We start from the raw sequence: 20173 nt of genomic DNA on the forward strand, positions 1-20173 counted from the left end.
ATTAGCAAAAGTCCTCACCACGAGGCACAAAGAATCCCACGACGAGGTTGGTGCTCTCCTCGTCCACAATTGCTTGAAAGAAGTCAGGTCAAGGGACACCCCCGACGACCGCACCCGAACGGTGCTGGCACGCCCGCGCAGAAAAGAGACTGTTGACCAGCTGCAACAAAATTGGAGCCAAACAAATAGATTGAAGAAAATAGCTTCTATCATTGAAGGATTAATAAGAAAAATTGGAGCACTTTACATATATAAATTTTTACCCTGTTTTAGAACTTCTTGTTCCTCTTGAGTTAATTTAAAAATTTTGAAAATAATATGAATATATAGAGCTAATGTAAAGAGAGAAGATCTTACTAGTTGTTCTCCTTTAAAGCACTTCAAAACAAGTTTAGATTCAGATTCTTGGCGAATTAACAGCTATTATTTTTCATAAACCACCATATGGCAATCTAAATGAGCCATTAAATATGAAAGCAACACCAAGTTCCAAGTCATTGATATTCTGAACTTTTCTCATTAGAAAGAGAAAAATTCAGCTACCGTCCCTAAACTATTGTGTCAAGGCCAATTTGATACTCGAATTCTCAAACGTACCAATGTGATACCCAAACACTAAAATTGTTTGGGTACCAATGTGATACCCAAACGAATTTTAGACGTGGTACCTCCATCTAAAATTCGTGATGGTTCCATTAAAAAAGTGACGTGGCAAGCACATGAAGACCAAAAACAAAGAAAAAGACCAATTTACTATTTTCTTTTGTTAATTCATTTTTTTTTTCTTTTTCCTTCTTCTTCATCTTCTTCTTCTCTGATGATCTGGGAACTTTCCCAGAAAACTTGACATCATCATCAGGAGAGTCGATGATGCTTAAGCCTACTTTACTACTACCCCAGCACCTCTTATGCCCATGAAGACATCGAAGTCTCCTACTCTCTTAGACAATTTCAAGATTAGCGCAAGATCAAGATCGAAAGTCGAAAGAGCCAAAGAGGTAGCCGCCGGAGTCAAAAGATACAGCGCCTTCTTGCAAGAACTCTCCGACCCAATTGTTAGGAACCCAAGTGTTAGAATTCTTGTGTTGTTAGGACTGATGGCATTTCTCCTCATTCTGACCTACAGCATATTAGCCCATTTTCATTTCCTAGTTAGTTATTATTACTCAGGACACCCATAGCACTTGTTTTGACACCCAAACGAGTTTATCCTCCCGCTGTACCCGCTCCAGCTATCCTGCTTTAGCCTTTAAGCATTGTAGTGACTACCATCTTTGGAAATCAATGAAAAATCAGTTTTTATCTTCTTATTTACTTTAGTTTTCTTTAGCTTCATTCTTTTACGATGTCATTTTCCGGTTACGATCCCGGGGATCGTAACACCAATTCAGTTCCCAAGCATTGATAACCTCCGGAGAAGATTGCTTGAAGGTTTTAATCCTGGGTTTGAATAGCACGATTAGCGCAAGCTCGAGGTCTTTATTTTATTGATGAATTGAAGAGACAGATGGTAATAGAACCTGAATCAGATTCAGAGTCTAGCTTTGCCAGAGGCTTCAAGAACTTGTTCCAGAGGAATTCAGCAACATCCAACGCCATTCCTATCCTTCCAATTTTGTGGACCGATAGAGTTTTGAAGAAAGCTCGACTTTGGGCACTCGATCTAAAGTCAAACTAGCTTGTATCAGGCTAACCGCCGTTGGTAGTAGGTGGAGGTTCTGGTGGAGCACGGTGGAACTTCAATGCTTAAAGGAATTGACCAAGTTGGGAGCTAAGAATGAGTCATTTAGAATTGGGTTCTTCTGGGTTAGAGTTGATATTCATTTTTGTGCGTTTCTGGGTTCTTCCACACCAAACCCAGCCAATCCTTAGTCTTCTTCTCGTAACAATCTTCCAAAACTCCCACCTCTTCAAACTTTACTCAAACGTGGCTGCACTCCCACTCTCAATTCCATCATCCAATTCCTTCTCTTTCTTTCACGTACCCGCAGATTCAACATAGTTATCCACTTCTTCTCTCAAATGGAGTCGAACCAAATCAAAGGCAACTTCCAAACTCGCTCAATTCTCACATGGGCTCTCCTAAAACTGCACAAATATGAAGATGCAGAGCATTTCATGAGGACCCAGATAGCCAAAGATTCAAAATTTCCGAGGAATCACATGTGGGACACTCTCATGCATTCAAGGTCTTGGTGAATTTTTTCCAACAATCAGGTTCGAATTCACAAGCGAAAATTGAAAAGAAGAAACCCAAATAGAACGATAGAATTCACCTTTTCACGTGATGGCTCCATCTATTTGCTGACGTGACAAGCAGGTGAGTCCTTCCCTGAAGTAACGTACACAATGAAGCAAACAAAGTGTTTACAAGCCAACATGCATGATCAAGAATTAGGAAATGGAGTTGACAAAGTAAATGGCTTTATGCAAAAGCAGCTGCTCAGATTTTCTTGAATACTCCAACATTCACTAACTATCATCTTCAGCCACCACTGCTATGGTCTGCAGTTTGCATCTTCGATCACTAGGTGCAAAATAAATACTTGTGTGACAAGCTAAATAGGACCGAAGTTAATACGACTGAATAGTTTTCGGTTCTCGATTAATGATCGAGAAATAATCTCGACAAAATTCACAAGGACACGTTGGCACCAAAAGTTTAAACCTTTCAAAACGTGTCAACCCCCACCTGGAAACCTCCCAAAGCAAAAACCTTTATACAAACCAGAAGCAAAAACGACGTCGTAGCTTTTACCTATTCAGTAAGGGTAATTCAGATTAGCTAACTAGGTGTGTTCACTCTTTCCTCTTATCCAATCCCAACTCCAAATGGAACAAGATACCCAACTCCCAATCCCAAGCAACGATCAAAACGTCGACGTTTTCTTCGACGCCCTCGACGATTTCCCTCCCTCCTCCGCCGACGACGACGACGACCAACCCGATCAATCCACGTCATCCTCCACCCTCGATGTCCCCGATTCCAAACCCTCTCCGATCTCCCACCTCCGTCTCCGGCCCTCCCGCCGAGAACTCTCCGGCGACGACTCCAAGACCTCCGCTTTACACTCCTCCCAAACCGACCCAATCAACGACGCCAGGCTCAATTACCGAGGCAGAAGGTTCTTACTTCGCCGGAATTTGAAGCCGCCGGAGTCGATTCAGGACCCGGTCGGACCGGTGCCAGCTCCGAGCGACCAGAAAGACGAGGGCTCGACTGTAACTACCGCCGCCGACGATGACCGAGGCGGCGACTCGGCCGACTCGGCCATGCAACTCGGTGACTCTTCTTTTAACCCTCTTGTGTTCATAGCTGGATTGATAATCAAAGCAATTGGGCTCCAAATTAATCTGATAATTAGCATTGTGACATTCCCAGCTTGGATTTTGTATAATTCTTACATGCTTTTGGTTGACCCTTTACAAATTGTGGGTAGAGGGAGAGAGTTTTTGAAGGCAAAGTTGGTAAATTTATCGGCATTGGCTGCCGGAGCGGTTAGTCCTTTGGTTGGTGAGTGGGTGAAGGACAAGGACTCGGTTTGGAAGGTGGCATTGCGATTCGGGTGGGGTTTGCTATGGGCGTGTTATGTAGGTTTCTTGTTGTGTGGTCTTTTGGTGTCGTCGCTTGTGTTTAGTGGGGTTTTTATGAGGTACATTGTGGTCGAGCCGCTGCAGATGAAGGAAATGTTGAACTTTGATTACACAAAGCATAGTCCGGTGGCCTATGTGCCGGTGGTGTCGTGTGCAGGGGTCGGTTGTGGTGTGGATTGTAAAGAGAAGGTTCGGGATGGGGGGATTTTCGGGTATAGGGTTATACCTCCTGGTCACAAATTGGCGGCTAGTGTTAAGTTTGTGTTGCCTGAATCGGAGTACAACAGGAATCTTGGGATCTTTCAGGTACTTTCGATTTTCTGTTTGTTTGTTTCAGAGTTTTATCCTTAATCTTGTTGTGTGGTTGATGCATAATGAAATCCATTGTTTTCTAGTTTGCTGTTTTGTGATAGAATTCGTTCGTTCTCAAATTCTTGCACCTATGAAACTAGAACTGGTTGAAGTGATCAATAGTAATGGTTGAGTTTTGGATTTGTGTGATGGACTTCATATACTTCAAGTAGCATTATGCACACACCTAAGGTGTATCACAGTTCTCAGTCAATGTTATGTAGGCACCCTCAGAGTAGTAATTAGTATGGATTCTTCAAAAGAATATGGTGATGCTGCCTCTGGTTTGGAGATATAGTCCCCAGTTACCATCATCATGAAATCTTTTGCTGCAACAGCAGGTGGTTAGGTTGTTGATAGGTTGAAGCAGTGGGAAGAAAGGATCTAGTAAGATTTTTTTTTCCAAATCAGTGAAGATTGTTTTTTTTTTTTTTCTCTCTCTTTTTTTCTCTGGACTAAATCAGCAAGAGAAAGTGTCGTAGTTAAATCTCTTCTGGACTCTGTAAATATGTCAACTGCTTCTTCTCACATTTTCAACTGGATGGTATGACCTCAAGCCACTAGTTAAAGGAAAAACAAATACTGTGGTATTGGAAACTAGTTCATTCTACATTTGTACCATGTGAATTGCAAACCGAAAAACTCAAGTTCTAGGAATCTGAAAGTTAGAGGGAGGAGAGAAATGCTATTTGCTTCGTTTGTGTATGGTTTTAATCTCTCACTTTTTGTGGTCCTTGTTTTTCTGTATCTGTGGGATGTATAATAGTTACAATTTTTTCATCATGGTCCTCGCTATTTTTTTTTTCCATTGGATGATTTTTATTTGACTAATTTCATTTTGTTTATGTAGGTCAGGGTACAGTTCCTGTCTGCTGAAGGCAAAACCCTTGCCAGTTTGAGCCATCCATGCATGTTATATTTTAAAAGTGAGCCAATCCGCCTTCTATTGACGTTCATAAAGATTGCTCCTCTTATATCTGGCTACATTTCAGAGTCCCAAACTCTGAATCTGAAGTTCCGAGGGTTTGTGGAAGGTGATATTCCTACTGCCTGCTTGAAAGTGACAATCGAACAACGTGCAGAATACAATCCTGGCGCTGGTATTCCCGAAATATACGATTCATCCATGACCCTTGAATCGGAACTTCCCCTGTTTAAAAGGATTATATGGAACTGGAGGAGAACTTTATTTGTTTGGATGAGTATAATGATGTTCATGATGGAGATGCTCTTTACTCTTGTCTGTTGTAGACCTCTAGTTATTCCGAGAGCAAGGCCAAGGGCTGCTTCTGTCAGCACCAGTCCCACTCAAACTCAAAGCAGCCCGCCGGTACGAAACTAGCTGGAAGATGCTGGTATTTATTAAAGTAGGGTAGTAGGGTAACCCTTGATAGATGTTCTCACTGTTTAGTCTATTAATTAGTCTTTAGCTTCAAATTTTCCACCCATTTTTTTTAATTCTTTGAACAGCAGTGTAAATAAGGCCGAATGTGTTTTGGAATTTAGTTTCCGTATAAATGCTGGAAAGTGCATATGCATTTTGTTAATACATCTGTATTCTATATTCATAGATGTAGCCATTATATTTTTAGTTTTGTAAATTATGTATACTTCAAGAATACTGAGCAAAGTAATGTTAATCGATTATGATTATCTGTGAATTGCTAAGCATACCTTAATAATCTTGGACATTTGCTGAAAGGCAAAATGCCAAGGGAATCATGTTGACATTTGGAATCAGATATATGGACTCTTTTTCATTATATTCTGACTTCTAGGTATTTAAACTCCGGGACGACTGCGCAATTCAAGGTTGAAGATAGACTTGAATTCATGAGAGGCTCATTAATTGAAAGGCACGTCTTGTTGGAATATTATGACTTGCATGCGAGTCCTACAATGATCTCATTCCAGAATTTTTCACCTCTCTCATAACTTTATGCAAATGTGTATATCTATCGTCATGTTACGTATGTATTTGGATTCTCTCATCAGGTGATGTACTCGGTGTCATATGTAGAGTCAGGAATCACAAGAGGTAAATACATAATTGTATACAACATGGTGATGGAAAGAATTTATATAAAGATTATCATTCTCAAATTTTTATCTCTCTTCGAGCCATGAATCTCAAGCCAACAGCTACATAAACTGTGTACAATTCCGTGATAGGCAGGAAGTTAACGATAAGGATTTCCATTAACCATTGGACATTTATGTGTAAGAATCCACTTTCCCGTGCCATATATGAACAGGTCTCATGTGATCCGCACCAGATTTTCAGAATCTTCAATCTCATCCTTATCTGCCAAGGCATGATTCAAGGAAAATTTCTCTTCCTATTCCATTCCCCACGTGTTTCCAGTACGTCTCTAAATATTCTAATTCGACTAATTCATTATGACTCATATGATAAGAAACATGAAAACATACTTTCCATTCCAACAAGAAAACACACTAGTTGAAAAAAAAAAAAAACAAGAAAACACACTTTGATTTCCCAAACTATGTGGATAAGAATAAAATTACAAATATGGTAACATTCAAACATGGGAATTCAACTTTCCCTTTTCTAGCCTAATTACCACACTTTTGGAGAAGAGAAACAAAAGGGTAAAGGTCTCTAGTCTTTACCTCTCTTCTATAACAAATCCCTCTTCTTCTATCTTCCTCAATTAGGTGCGGTCTGAGCCTTTCAAGAAAGATCCAGTCTTGGTGAGCTCTCGCAGTGGCTTATCCGTAAATCGGATAACATTGTAGACCAGGGCACCACATACAGCTCCAAGAGTTGGTGCCACTAGGTAAATCCACAGGTTTTTGTAATGGCCTGAGACAATTACAGGCCCTAAGCTTCTTGCTGGGTTCATTGATGCTCCTGTAATTGGACTGCAGAATATGCCCAAATCACATCAGAAACTAATAGAATGAACATAGATTAAAAAACAAAGAAAGAACAAAAAACAAAGAAGACAAAGTTCTTAGTCTGACCTATGGAAAACTTCCAAAAGGGAAAATAAATATCTGCTTAATTAGTACTAATAAACTACCAATGGATAGGAATGATTATATTAAGAAGACATTAATAAGAATTATACCCTGCAAACATCACGTTCAGAAGAACCGTGGAGCCAATGGCAATCCCTGCCAGCTCTCCAATCTGCATAAGCAAACAGTTTGGAATATTATTATTGATACTTTAATATAATAAAGTTTCAGGATGCAGACATTTTGGAAATCATTGCCCAAATCAAGTAATATGATAATATACTAACCTAATCAGTTAAGCAAGTTTACTCACCAACCGTATTAGGCAAACCATATTAGGTTGTTCTTAATTGAAAAATCAGACCCAGTGTTGAGATTAAGAGGTAGAATAGTACTAACCGCTCTGTTATCAGTGGCCACACCAGAAACAACAAACATGAGGTAAAATGTGATGATGAACTCAATCACGAAAGTCTGCAATAGAGATCCACTGGGACTTGTTCCTGCAAAGTGGTCTTGATGGTGGTTAAATATGAGCCTGAGGGTACCACTTGCGAGCGTTGATCCAAGGACTTGAGCAATAATATAAGGGGGTACCTATAGAGAGAAAGCAAAACAAACAAAAAAACACATGGAATTAGAAAGATAGGTAGTCATCAAATTGAAGTTGATTTACAAGATAGAGTGGTCTAAGCACAGGCATTTCTCGATAACAAGGGCCTATTTGCTATTGTCGAAGTGCTTTCAAAAGCACTTCAATTCACAGCACCTCTAAGCCCTCTGTTCAGAAATTTTCTGTCAAAGGCTGTAAGTAACAGCATTTTGTTATTCTTGAAATGATTTTGGGCAATTTCAGAAGCAATGTTAAACGAGCTTTGACAATACAACATAATTTAATCCCTAAATCATATATTCTTCTTTTTTTCCCTTTTTTATGAAGGACGCGGATTTTGAGTTTGAATGATGACGAACTGCTTGTCTAAGCCAAAACTAGTCAACAATGCCTTCTCGAAAACTAGTCAATAATGCCTTCTCGAAAACTAGTCATTCTTACATTAATCGTCTTCAAGAAGTAACACATTTTTTTAAGATCACACATTGATCTAAGGGTGTATTAGGATAGTTAACCATTTCCAAAGGAAAAAATTTATGAAATAAAATCATGGGTTGGTTTGATTAGCTCACCTGTTTCCATGGAAACCTCCTAGTAGTAGCAAAAGCAATTGTGACAGCAGGGTTGAAATGGGCACCGGAGATGTGACCCACAGAGTAAATCATGACCATCACAACCAGTCCCCAAACAATTGCAATCCCCGGAAACGACACCGTCTTGTCAGTGTCAATATTCACCACCACAGCCCCACAACCAGCAAATATCAAGAAATATGTCCCCAACACCTCAGCAATGACCTGAAAATATAAAGACCTCAACTTCAAAAATTTGATGAAATAGTTTGAAACTGAAAGAAGACATTTCTATTGTACTTGGAACTAAAAAGTAACAAGATTTATGTCACCTTCTGCATAAAGGGTACACAGAGAAAGCTACCGCTTGATTCTTGGTTTGTTTTGGAGGAAGGTCTGCCATCTTCAACATTGACAGCATGGTTTCCGTTACTTGCATGATTCTCGGCCATGGCTTCAGAGTACTAAAACAGCTGAGGAGAAAGAAAGAGAGAGAACAAAGCGACTCAGAAGGAGAGAATTGCTTGTGCTTGTTTTTCTCAAATTCTGAAGTGAGAAAAAACTCAGGAGGACAACTCCAATTTATGGAGTGCAAATCGGTCCAGGGACAGTGGAGAGAGAGAGAGGAGGGAAAGAGATGTTGACCTGTTGGACAGGGATGGGCTTTTGTGCTCTTGTTGGTCTTTTCTTTGTTTTATCAAAAGGGCTTATGATTCATATGAAGGTTTCCATAGGAGATATCGTTGAAAATTGTGGCATGCATGGCTTGTGAAACAGCAAAAAGGCATTCAAGGCTGCTTCAACTACCCACCGGAATTACAGAGAAGACATTGATGGCTTTCCATATCTTCTAATCGCTATTAATTACGGCTACCCGGTTAGGCATGCCAGTAACCATGCAAGAATGTAGGGATGGCGGGTAAGATAAGGGGATTAAATTACCATCCACATACCCGACTTCATTCCTCATCCCCTTACCCGCCCCAATCCCCGTAATAAAATACTGGGGATTCCCCATCCCCGTCCCCATTGGGGATTAGGTCCCTGTACCCGCCCCAATCCCGGTTAACAATATTACTAATTTATTATATAAAAATAATAATTATGAATTGTAAAATATGAAGTTAAAATCAAACATCAAAATAAAATAAATTTCTTATTTCAATCAAGGAAAATTGACATGTTAATAAAGATCTTTTATTAAAAGAATCTTCCTTTTTTTCAACATAGTTATTAACAGAATTTAAATATTGACAAAAAGATGAAGTTTACATAAATATTTATTTATAAATAATATCAAAAATATATATAATAAATAATATATATATATATATATATATATATATATATATATATATATATTATTTTGGATAATTCTTATTGGGTGGGTATGGGAATGGGGATCAAAATATCATCCCCGCCCCGTACCCGATTTCAAAATTCAAATACTGGGGATCCCCATCCCCGTTACCCGATTTCACCTGAATTTCTCCCCGTTAGGGTCGAATACCCGATGGGTACCCTATCCGATGGGGATTTTTGCCATCCCTACAAGAATGGTTCTAAGAATGGTTACTGGTTTGAATTGGCAAACATGGAAAACATAGAAAATGTCATCCATTTGAAAATATACTCTAAGGGAGGTGTATTCATTTAAGAGTCTACAAGATTTTTTTTGTATTTTAAAAGTCTATAGGTATTCAATTGAGATTTTAAACAGTCATTTAAAATCTTGATGTATTCAATTAAGATTTAAAATTATCTACTCAAATCTGCCTATATTCAGAAATATATGGATTTTTAAGGATTTCATTAAATGTTGGATTTTTAAGGATTTTATAGTGCTTTTTATACTAAAAAACAATCTAACCACTTCCCAAGAGATTTTGATGGATTCTACCTCACTCAAAAAAATGAAGAGGCTCTTCACCAAAAATTTAAAAAAAAATGAAGAAGTAGCCCTCAATAGGTGACACCCATCCATTTTGTCTTAGACCTATTTCCCCACTATCATCCTCTGCCTCTACTCTCATCTAATAATTTTTTTTTTATCACTATAGCTCTAGAAGCCTTAATCCTTCTAGCTAATTAAACTTACATCCAATGGTATTGTTAAGATGATATATACACACATGTTTCTTTTGTAAATTAGATATGAAATAAATTATGACATTAGTTTACTATATTTTTTGTGTAACATTTTGGCCGGTTAGTTTTCTCTTATTATTCATATATTATTATACACAACATAAAGAATCGTAGATTGCCATACTTTTTTGTCATTGATATAGCATTATAATTGGATCCATACATCAATTGCTTAAATGTAAAAGAAGAAGAAAAAAATTTAACCTACCAAAAACATTATAAGGACTTATAAAATCTAAACAAATACTAGTAAATCAATCCATTAGAATCAATCAGAGTCTATAAGGAATATTAAATAGTTTAAATGTATTTATAAATTACATAAAGTAACTCAAAAGGAATGTTTTAAATTATAGAGAGCCACATCTCGCTCTCTATATTTAGGAGCGAGATAGCTAAAAGTTATAATAGAGAGTCACTTAGGAGTCTGGTGCAGCTGCTAAAATAGATAAAAAGCTAAACATGCTCTCTAAAATAGCTAAGGAGCCAAAATAGAGAGTCTGCTAAAGATGCTCTAAGGAGCCATGCTAGCCAAAATAGAGAGTCTGCTAAGAGCATCTTTAGCAATGCTAGCCATTTTTGAGTTAAATTTTAGCTAAAGTAGCTAAAAAGTCATTTTGGCTAGCCACTTTAGAATTACTTCTGCATCAATGCTCTCTATTTTAGCTAGTTTTGAATTTATATTATTTTTTAAATGAAGATTAAATAGTTTAAATGTATTTATAAATTACATAAAATAACTTAAAAGGAATGTTTTAAATTATAGAGAGCCTCATCTCGCTCTCTATATTTAGGAGCGAGATAGCTAAAAGTTATAATAGAGAGCCACTTAGGAGTCTGGTGCAGCTACTAAAATAGATAAAAAGCTAAACATGCTCTCCAAAATAGCTAATGAGCCAAAATAGAGAGTCTGCTAAAGATGCTCTAAACCCAACCAATTTAATAATTGTGTCAAAAATACAAACTCAAACACAACCTGCTTGTTAAACGGGTGACCCACGATGATCCGTCTATTCGTCTAACCCGTTTAATAAATAGATCGTTTCGGATTGGATTGGATGATCCATTTAAACTAAATAACTTGACCCATTTAAGACATTTAATTGAAAAAAAATGCATGAAATCTTGAAATAATAGTACATAACTTCACTACTTGACCAAATTAAGACATTAAACCCCTATATATGTATAAAAATAAAAAATAAAAAATACTTATTTTTGATAGGTTTTGTATGCATGTGAATTTCATACAACCTAACTAGATCCTTTTAATAAATGGGTTACACAAGTTCATTTCATATGAACGTGTTGACATGCAAATGATTCGCTTTTTAATTGTGCAAGTTTTGAGTCATGTTATTGAGTCGTATTAGAATTGACAATCCTAAAATAAGGTGCTAAATCCACATAATTATAAAATAGGTCAACTACGGGTCAACCCCCAATACATGTTTGTTAAACATGCAGGTCTAGAGATAACCTGCTAACTCACAAGTGGCCCTCGTAACCCGTTTATTCCATTAAATGAGTAAACTCAAGTAAACCTATATACACAACATATTAAAATTTAATAAATTTCAAGTGCTTACATTGGCATATCAATTTCACAGAAAAAAAAAATGGCACATCGTCACTTTTTTCATTAGTGTAAGTCTTATATATGAAATTTATAGTAATAATTTTTCTGAACTTGCATTCATGTAACCTAAAATAAATTAAATTGGTTAGGTCCAACTCTTTTATACAAGCGAAATAGGTCAACTCGATTCTACTTTTGAAGAGTTGTTTACTAGACGAAGTGACCATGTTAGGTCATATATATAACCCGTTTGAAAATCGGTTGTGTTTGGGTATAAATTTCTAACGCGCATTTAGTATATGGATCAAGTTTGAATTTTCATTATATGAACCCGACATGAAACGACACATTTGTTTCTTTTCCTTTTCAGTGTAATAATATCTTTGTATGACTTCTGTGCTCTTCACCACATTAATTGGATGTTGGCAAAATGTATTCAATCGGTCTTTCATTTCCATCTCCTAAATTAGCACCCTGCATCTAAGGTCAGACACCCCAACTCTTTTGTTTTAGTTAGCATTTAGTGAAGCGGGGGCGAATTGTAATTTGCTAATTTCACACGAATCCCTTTGTAATGGAAAATGAATAAATGGAAAGATTGTAACTAGAAGGCTGTCACACTGTTTTTCATCATTTGTGAAAAAAATTATCAAAAATGATCTCTAAATATATTTTATGAACAAAAATGTATTTTATTCAGACTTTTAAACAAGGTGACGAATTTCACAATAACGTTAGCAAACATTTCATAATATTTTTCCATAATTTACACTATTAAGAGGTAACGTGTTCTTTTAAAGACTAAAAATATTAGCTATGATTCACTATTGCACATATACTTTTTTGTCCGGAACTTAATAAGTCCGTAATTAGCAACATGAACTAAACTTTGTGGTACTATTTAGAGCTACCGAAGGAAATGTAGGATCAGTATGTAAACTAAAGTGATAAGGTATTGCGCCCAATACTTGCTCCAAATCCGCCCACAGGGAAAAAAGGAAAAGAAAACTGCAATATTTTGGAGATGAAAACTACTAGCTCCCACAGTTAATTAATCTAAAAAGATGCTAGACCCAAAAAAGACACATAAAATTTGAATTAAAATAGGTTAATCATTGTTCATTCGGCTTGGAACTACAGCAAGACAGCACCTTTCAATTGTTTAAGAAAACAAATACAAATTAAGAATATCCTGATTAAATAAACAAACCTTCTAGCTGCACATAGTCTATATGTGTGCATCAGAGGGTAAAAATACCAAGTAACTTTTCCAAAACAACAAATACTAATGAGTATCCTTGTCATAAGATTATATATGTATCTAGTAAACTTTTTCCTAAAGGACTATTCGAAACAACGGAGAATCCAAATAGATATAATAAAGAAAGAAATCCATGAAATGGTAGAAGAATATTCTGGCCGGTTTGTTATTCCCTCAACCAGTTTTACTAAGTAGACAAATAAATTTGTCCTACTTAAGTGATGATATCAATTTTGCAGTCTGTCACAGTATATTCTGGGTTCAACACTCACAAGCAGCAAACAAGGGCCATTTCATAAACTACGATACAGCCAAAGAGCCATAACAACTCTTTAAATACTTGTCTATGGTATTGTGTATATTTTGTCGAAAGTTACATGACTACAGCTCTATGATATTTCAACTTAGTTTAATATACATTTTTGTTGACATGCATATATATTCTCTGCCTGTTTGAGTTTTTACTTTTTACATTGTGATTGATATTATCTAACATGGTTAGAGCCGGGCCTGACCGTTGCCCAGTGATGAGACAGCCGCCTCAGGCCACGGGCTTCCGGTGGGCCTTGGAGATCTGACTTTCAGTATAATTTATAGGATTAAATATTTGTTACTCTCTGTACTTTGCACCGAAAAACAGTTCAGTCCCTCACCTTTTAAATTAAACAATTTAGTCCTTATTCTCTCTAATTCTCACACAACATGTCCCAAAATGACCATTATACCCCTCACTTTCTTTTTTTTATATATTTTATTTATTTTTCTCTCTTTTTTATTTTTATTTTTCCTGCTTCTCTCTCTCTCTCTCTCTCTCTCTCTCTCTCTCTCTCTCTCTCTCTCTCTCTCTCTCTCTCTCTCTCTCTCTCTCAAAACAAAACCCCTAATCCGTATTTTGGGTATTCAATTCATCAAAACGTCAAATTCATCATCTCAATTCAATTAGTACAAATCAAAGAAAGAAAAACAAATCTATGGGTTGGACCGTGGAAGAAGACGAGGGTGTGGCACATTTGACACACCGAAGGAGCAGCTCTCGCCTATGACGGCCCCTCCAGGTCTCTCCGCGGCAACAAGGCCAAGACCAACTTCCTGATGCCGTTGATCAGAGGAGATCTCTCCCTCGACCTCAACATCTCCTCCGCCCAGTGGGCCTCCCACTCCGGCCGTCTGGTTGAGCTTCTCCACACCGACGTCCTGAACGACGTCGTGAAGAGCAAGGAGGCGGCGGGGAGATCGTTTGTTGTGTCCGTGTTGTTTGAACCCGCTTGGATCTTGAATTGTTCAAATCTAACACTGTGTGGTGGTTAAAATTAAATGGGTAGACGATGGCGGAGCGACGATCAGATTGGAGGTCGGAGAGGTTGATGGTGGGGATTGATTCGGCGTCGGGTTGGGTCGTGGGCTGGAATTGGTGTGATATTATGGGTGGGTGGATAAAGATTCGGGGGATGGAGGAGAGACCCGAGTCGACGAGGCCTTTGACTCCGAGCTTGGAGTCGTCGAATTGCTTTACTTCTTCAGCTCGATCATAACCCTGTTCGCCGATCATGGTTCAATTTGCTACCATTTCCTTTGTGACAGTTTTTGAGTTCTCTGTTATCTTCGTTTAATTAAGTGCGTTTTATGTCACTATTTTTGAGCTCTGCCATCGGAGATTTCGGGTCAGAGAGGTGGGGGGTCCGATCAACCCTAAACCCTAACCAGAAAATGGGTCGCCGTCAATGTGGATGAACTCGAGGTCAGAGACAAATTTGGAGAGCGAGAGAAAGAGAGAGAAGCAGGAAAAATAAAAATAAAAAAGAGAGAAAATAAATTAAAAATAATTTTTTTTTAAAGTGAGGGGTATAATGGTCATTTTGGGACCTGTTGTGTGAGAATTAGAGAGAATAAGGACTAAATTGTTTAATTTAAAAGGTGAGGGACTGAACTGTTTTTCAGTGAAAAGTACAGGAAGTAACAAGTATTTAATCTTAATTTATATAATATATATATAAGCTCTGCACTCAAATTACTAATATCTTAAGATAGAGCAAGTTGCCTTTAAAGGGTATTTTTTAGGAGGCGTTCGAATCCCACTAATGATATTTTTGCATATGTTTTCTTATGTTTAACATGAATCTAGTCATTATGAAAATTAATTATTAGCATAAACAATATTAGTGCATGCAAACATCAAGTTCTCTCTCAGTCTTCCACCCAGTTCAAAAGAACAGCAAAATGATGAAGTTTAGAAATTTTGTTACCCAACTAAAAAAATTGTAACAATTTTTCAATGCGCATGCATAATCTTAACCTCCCACTATTCACCAATTTCTGAACAGTCAACACCATATACATGCTAATATATATTAACCGCCCCATTTGCAATTTGGCATTCTAATATTGAAGCATAATTTTTCTGGTATTATTCATGTAATCTTGTGTATGCTTTTCCCACCAGAATTCACACTTTGACCAAGACATGCATATATACATAGAGATCTCCATGATTCATGGGGATATATATGTAGAAAGCTAACTTCCTGGGTTTGACTTGAGTGGCAGGCAAAGACCCTCGTGATCGACCTTGCACTTACTTAACTCAAAGAATATATTGCCATCTAATGCCTACGCTTTTAGTTCTTTTTGTTTAGTTGTTGGTTAATTATTACCTCCATATTGGATCAACTACTTTAATTTGATACTGTACACACTGAATTTTAGTGAAGTTTGGTCAAAGTCATTTGCTTGCATACTTATAGTCGTACGATTAGTCAAACAGAACAAAGGCCTTTAAGTTTGGGAATGTTTGATGTATTGATCTTCTCCAAATATGGAGTACATATACAAAGTATACACAATCCTAATAGGAAACTAATTACACCATAATATTCTCACCCTTAACTACATAATATCTCCTTAACTATATAATCCTAATTATACTACAATTCCTACAATTATGGAGAGTGACTCACACCAACACTCCCTGTAATACCCCGAAAAATCCAAATTAATTTCCGTGGATTTTTAGAAATGATTTCACGATAGTGGGAGCGAGTACGAGGCTTGGAGAAGTTATGGAATTAGTTCGAACGATTAATTTTCGAAAACGAACGTTATTTAGGAGGTCTCAAAAAGTGACTTTTTATACATTGGGAATTTGGGAAAACTTCATTCATGAAAGTTGTAGAGCGCGTCGATACGAGTTCGTGGACATATGGAATGCGAAAATCGGAGTTCGTATGAGAAAGTTATAAGCAATTGAAAATCGGGAAAATTCTATAAATACAAAAAAAGTTCCGGAAATTGCATTGGAGGACAGAAATTTCAGAAACCTATATTTTCTCCCCAATTCTCTCCCGAGCCCAGATTTGTTCCTCTCTCTTCCACCGGCCATATCTCCCTCCACAGACCTCCGATCGACTTGATTCCAAAAGTATTTTCATTCGCCTTGAAGTCAGTTAAAACTTCCTAGAAGACATCAAAGTGAGAAAAGAACCATGGAAGGTGCTAGGAGGCCGAGAAGCTGCACAGCTCGAGCTGGAATTCGCCCGATGCTGCTCTTCCTTCACCGGCCGATATCTCTCTCATCCAACCTCGAATCGAGTTGATTCCAAAAGGGATTTTGCTGGGCCTGAGCTATATTACAACTTTGTAGAAGACATCGAGGGGAAATAACCAACGTGGTAGCCGCTACAAGTCGAAGAACACGGTGCAGTCGAGCTGGAAATCACCTCCTTTCCCCACCGTCGTTCTCCCTCCTCCGGCCACCTTTTGCCGTGATTCTTGAGAGGATTCTGCACTTCTGAGGATGTAGATCATTTCCCCTAAGGTGGATTGCATCGATTTCATCTGTGGAGATCGAATTGGAACGAATTCAAAACTAGGGTTCTTCGGGTTTCAAACCTTATAAGGTAAAATTCTACTTTTTGGCTTATAATCTGACTTTGGTGTAGTTATGAAAGTTTCAATTCGAGTTAAGATGAAGAACTTTCGTGTTGGGAGTTTTGTCTAATTTTGACTTTGGATGGGTGGCGGTGCCGCCACTGTGATGGTGGTTTCCGGCGACCTCCGGCCACCCCAAGGATAGTTTCTGTCCATTTTTATGTTCTACGTGTTGATACGATCGTTTGCATATATAATTCATAATTTTTGGATATCGTATGATTAAGTTATGAATTTTTAAGTTTCGATCGATTTCGATCGTTCGATTTGTGATCTGTGAAGATCAGACCGTCTGATGGAATGGTAGATTCGATATGTTGATCGTATGACTGTCCCGATGACTTTGTGTGGTCACGGGCGAAGATCCGACCGTTGGATCTTCATATAATTGAGAAACAGTGATTAGGGAGGCGATTCGTGAGAATCCGTCCGTCGGATTTTTGTATAAATTTGTGAAGATGTTAGTAAGGACGATTCAGGAAGATCCGACCGTTGGATCTTCGTGATGATTTTTGGAGGTTGATCCTAAAGGCGATCCGTGAGGATCCGACCGTTGGATCATCATTTAATTTCGATCCGACCGTTGGATTGTCGTTTGAGTATGTTTTTGAGTTGTTGGCTAAGTTAAGGTCATGTTTGACTAGGTGATTGACGGTCTCCCTTGGGTGAGCGATTTCGGTGTGTATTGTGTTGAATTGAAGACGCAGCGGGAATATCGAGGTGAGTAAATCGCACATGGTTCATTCACGAACCGAAATTCGGTGATTTTATTTAATTGAGAAATTGTGGAAATTGTTTTATGAAAATAAATATTTGTTTTAAATTATATGGACTTGATCGACTACGGTCCATAGGTAAGTAAAATGTATTTAAACTATAAAAATGAATTTCTAGATTTTATTGCATGTGAACTATAGTTGGTATTAGTGGTCACTCTTGTGTGGGTGACTACGTATATATATATTTACGTGGAATATATATTGGATGGTGTGATTTACTGAGTTATATTTTGAGCATTACCCTTTGGAATATGTGATTTATCTTAGATGTTGTGTTGTCTATGATAATGGGTAATTGAGTAAAGTGCGATAGTTGAGTCGTTGAGATGAATTAAATGAGGAGTCGAGTGAATTGAGGAAAGCAGTCATTCGTAAGGTGAACCTTGGCCCAGGTGACACTTTACGATACAGTTAGAGCTCTAGTCTGTCTGCCATCATACTGAATGGGGTGATTAATATATTTAATCATAAGCCTGTAAGTATGATATACGTACTGAATGGGGTGATTAATATATTTAATCATAAGCCTGTAAGTATGATATACTGAATGGGGTGATTAATATAATTAATCATAAGCCTGTAAGTATAATATACTGCATGGGATGATTTATATAAATAAATCATAAGCCTGTGAGTATATATTGAGTAAATAATTGTTTGTTTTTGCGTAGTCATGTTGAGACGTGAGTATAATATACGGTATGAGATGATTAATATATTTAATCATAAGCCTGTAAGTATGATATACGTACTGAATGGGGTGATTAATATATTTAATCATAAGCCTGTAAGTATGATATACTGAATGAGGTGATTAATATAATTAATCATAAGCCTGTAAGTATAATATACTGCATGGGATGATTTATATAAATAAATCATAAGCCTGTGAGTATATATTGAGTAAACAGTTGTTTGTTTTTGTGTAGTCATGATGAGACGTGTGTTGATTGATGCTTGAAGTGACGTTGTGCACTTCAATTATTATGCTAAGAGATACTGAAATTGAATTGTTACTTTAAAATCGTGCAATTCCTTGTTTACTCATACGGGCTGTCAAAAGCTTACCGGGTTTGTGTTGTTGCAATCCCGGTACACTATTCAAATTGTGTAGCGGGTAATCCTACAGGTCAGGAGAATCAGGACGGTGATCGTGCGGGTTAGAGAATTTGTTTTAGTTTTACAGCAATTGTAATTGTGAGGTGAGTTATGCTCATTTGAGCCTTACAATATAATTTGGTGAGAGTGTGCTGTAATAAACAAATTTGAGATTTGGTTTATGTAATATCGAGCGATGTGAGGTGTGGTTGTTTTGAGAAAAAAATTCAGGTTGTATTTTTGTGAGTTGTATTAATTCATGTTTCGGATTTGAATTTGTTATTCAAAATCCGGGGCGTGACACTCCCCCTCAAGAATGTCCAACTTGTCAAGTGAGTCATAAAATGCCTTGTTAGAGACTGCTTTTGTAAGAATGTCCGCCAGCTGCTCCTCAGTAGGTACGAAGGGAAAAGAGATGATTTGTTGATCCAGTTTCTCTTTGATAAAGTGTCTATTAACCTCCACATGTTTTGTGCGGTCATGTTGGATAGGATTATGAGCAATTTCAACTGCATCTTTGTTATCACAGAACAAGGGCATCGCTTTTTTCAGCTTGAACCCCAAATCCCTCAACAAGTGCCTTAACCACAACATCTCACAAACTCCACGAGCCATTCCTTTATATTCTGCTTCTTACTCTTCTAAGTAACTAAATTCCCAACTACAAACGTAAAGTATCCGGAAGTGGACCGTCGATCAATCAACCCACCCAATCTGCATCTGTATACCCTAAAACATCCAAATGCCTATGGTTAGAAACACCAACCCCCTTCCAGGAGCAGACTTCAAGTACCTCAAGATCCGAACTACAGCTGCCATATGAGCCTCACTAGGATTATGCATGAACTGACTCACAACACTAACTGCATAAGCTAAGTCTGGTCTAGTGTGTGACAAATAAATTAATCCTCCAACTAACCTCTGATATCTTACCTTATTCGTGGGTATACTTGATCTGGATACTCAACTAATCTATGGTTCTGCTCAATGGGTGTGTCAGCTGGTTGGCAATCGAGCATACCCATCTCTACTAATAAGTCAATGACATATTTTCTCTGGCTCAACATAATACAATCTTTTCCTCTAGCAACTTCAATTCCCAAGAAATATTTCAAACTCCCCAAGTCTTTCATTTCAAATTCTGCTGACAATGCACTCTGCAACTTCTTAGTCTCCTCAAGATCATTACCTATCACCACCATGTCATCCACATAAAATAATTAAAGCTGTAACTTTACCCTTCTGATAATTAAGGAAGAGGGTATGATC

At 37.6% G+C, this 20173-nt stretch overlaps 2 protein-coding genes and 1 long non-coding RNA gene across 3 annotated transcripts; 2 read left to right on the forward strand and 1 right to left on the reverse strand.

Annotated features, from left to right (window-relative positions):
- The first annotated feature begins 2718 nt into the window (after positions 1 to 2718).
- On the forward strand, positions 2719 to 5494 carry LOC133729391 (seipin-2). The gene is made up of 2 exons (XM_062156909.1): positions 2719 to 3900; positions 4796 to 5494. Exons 1-2 carry the CDS (start codon positions 2833 to 2835, stop codon positions 5285 to 5287), a joined length of 1560 nt encoding a protein of 519 aa, XP_062012893.1. The 5' UTR covers positions 2719 to 2832; the 3' UTR covers positions 5288 to 5494.
- An 861-nt stretch (positions 5495 to 6355) lies between these two features.
- Positions 6356 to 8771, reverse strand: LOC133729392 (aquaporin NIP1-1-like). Its single transcript, XM_062156910.1, has 5 exons — positions 8448 to 8771; positions 8116 to 8340; positions 7330 to 7527; positions 7041 to 7102; positions 6356 to 6831 (listed from the first exon to the last, which is right to left on the reverse strand). The coding sequence occupies exons 1-5, from the start codon at positions 8565 to 8567 to the stop codon at positions 6621 to 6623; spliced, it is 816 nt and encodes a 271-aa protein (XP_062012894.1). The 5' UTR covers positions 8568 to 8771; the 3' UTR covers positions 6356 to 6620.
- A 7638-nt stretch (positions 8772 to 16409) lies between these two features.
- On the forward strand, positions 16410 to 19174 carry LOC133727893 (uncharacterized). Its single transcript, XR_009855418.1, has 3 exons — positions 16410 to 16996; positions 17672 to 17747; positions 18921 to 19174. It is a non-coding gene; the product is annotated as an uncharacterized LOC133727893 (long non-coding RNA).
- Positions 19175 to 20173: the final 999 nt, after the last annotated feature.

Source organism: Rosa rugosa, chromosome 2 (assembly GCF_958449725.1).
Source record: "Rosa rugosa chromosome 2, drRosRugo1.1, whole genome shotgun sequence".
Classification (NCBI taxonomy): domain Eukaryota; kingdom Viridiplantae; phylum Streptophyta; class Magnoliopsida; order Rosales; family Rosaceae; genus Rosa; species Rosa rugosa.

Bases quoted from the DNA above. Each gene is read 5' to 3' on its own strand.
- LOC133729391 (XM_062156909.1), top strand. From the start codon at position 2,833: ATGGAACAAGATACCCAACTCCCAATCCCAAGCAACGATCAAAACGTC. The intron at 3,901-4,795 runs GTACTTTCGATT...TTGTTTATGTAG, and splicing joins GGAATCTTGGGATCTTTCAG to GTCAGGGTACAGTTCCTGTC.
- LOC133729392 (XM_062156910.1), bottom strand. From the start codon at position 8,567: ATGGCCGAGAATCATGCAAGTAACGGAAACCATGCTGTCAATGTTGAA. The intron at 7,528-8,115 runs GTGAGCTAATCA...TTCTCTCTATAG, and splicing joins GGAGGTTTCCATGGAAACAG to GTACCCCCTTATATTATTGC. The intron at 7,103-7,329 runs GTTAGTACTATT...TTGCTTATGCAG, and splicing joins TGGCCACTGATAACAGAGCG to ATTGGAGAGCTGGCAGGGAT.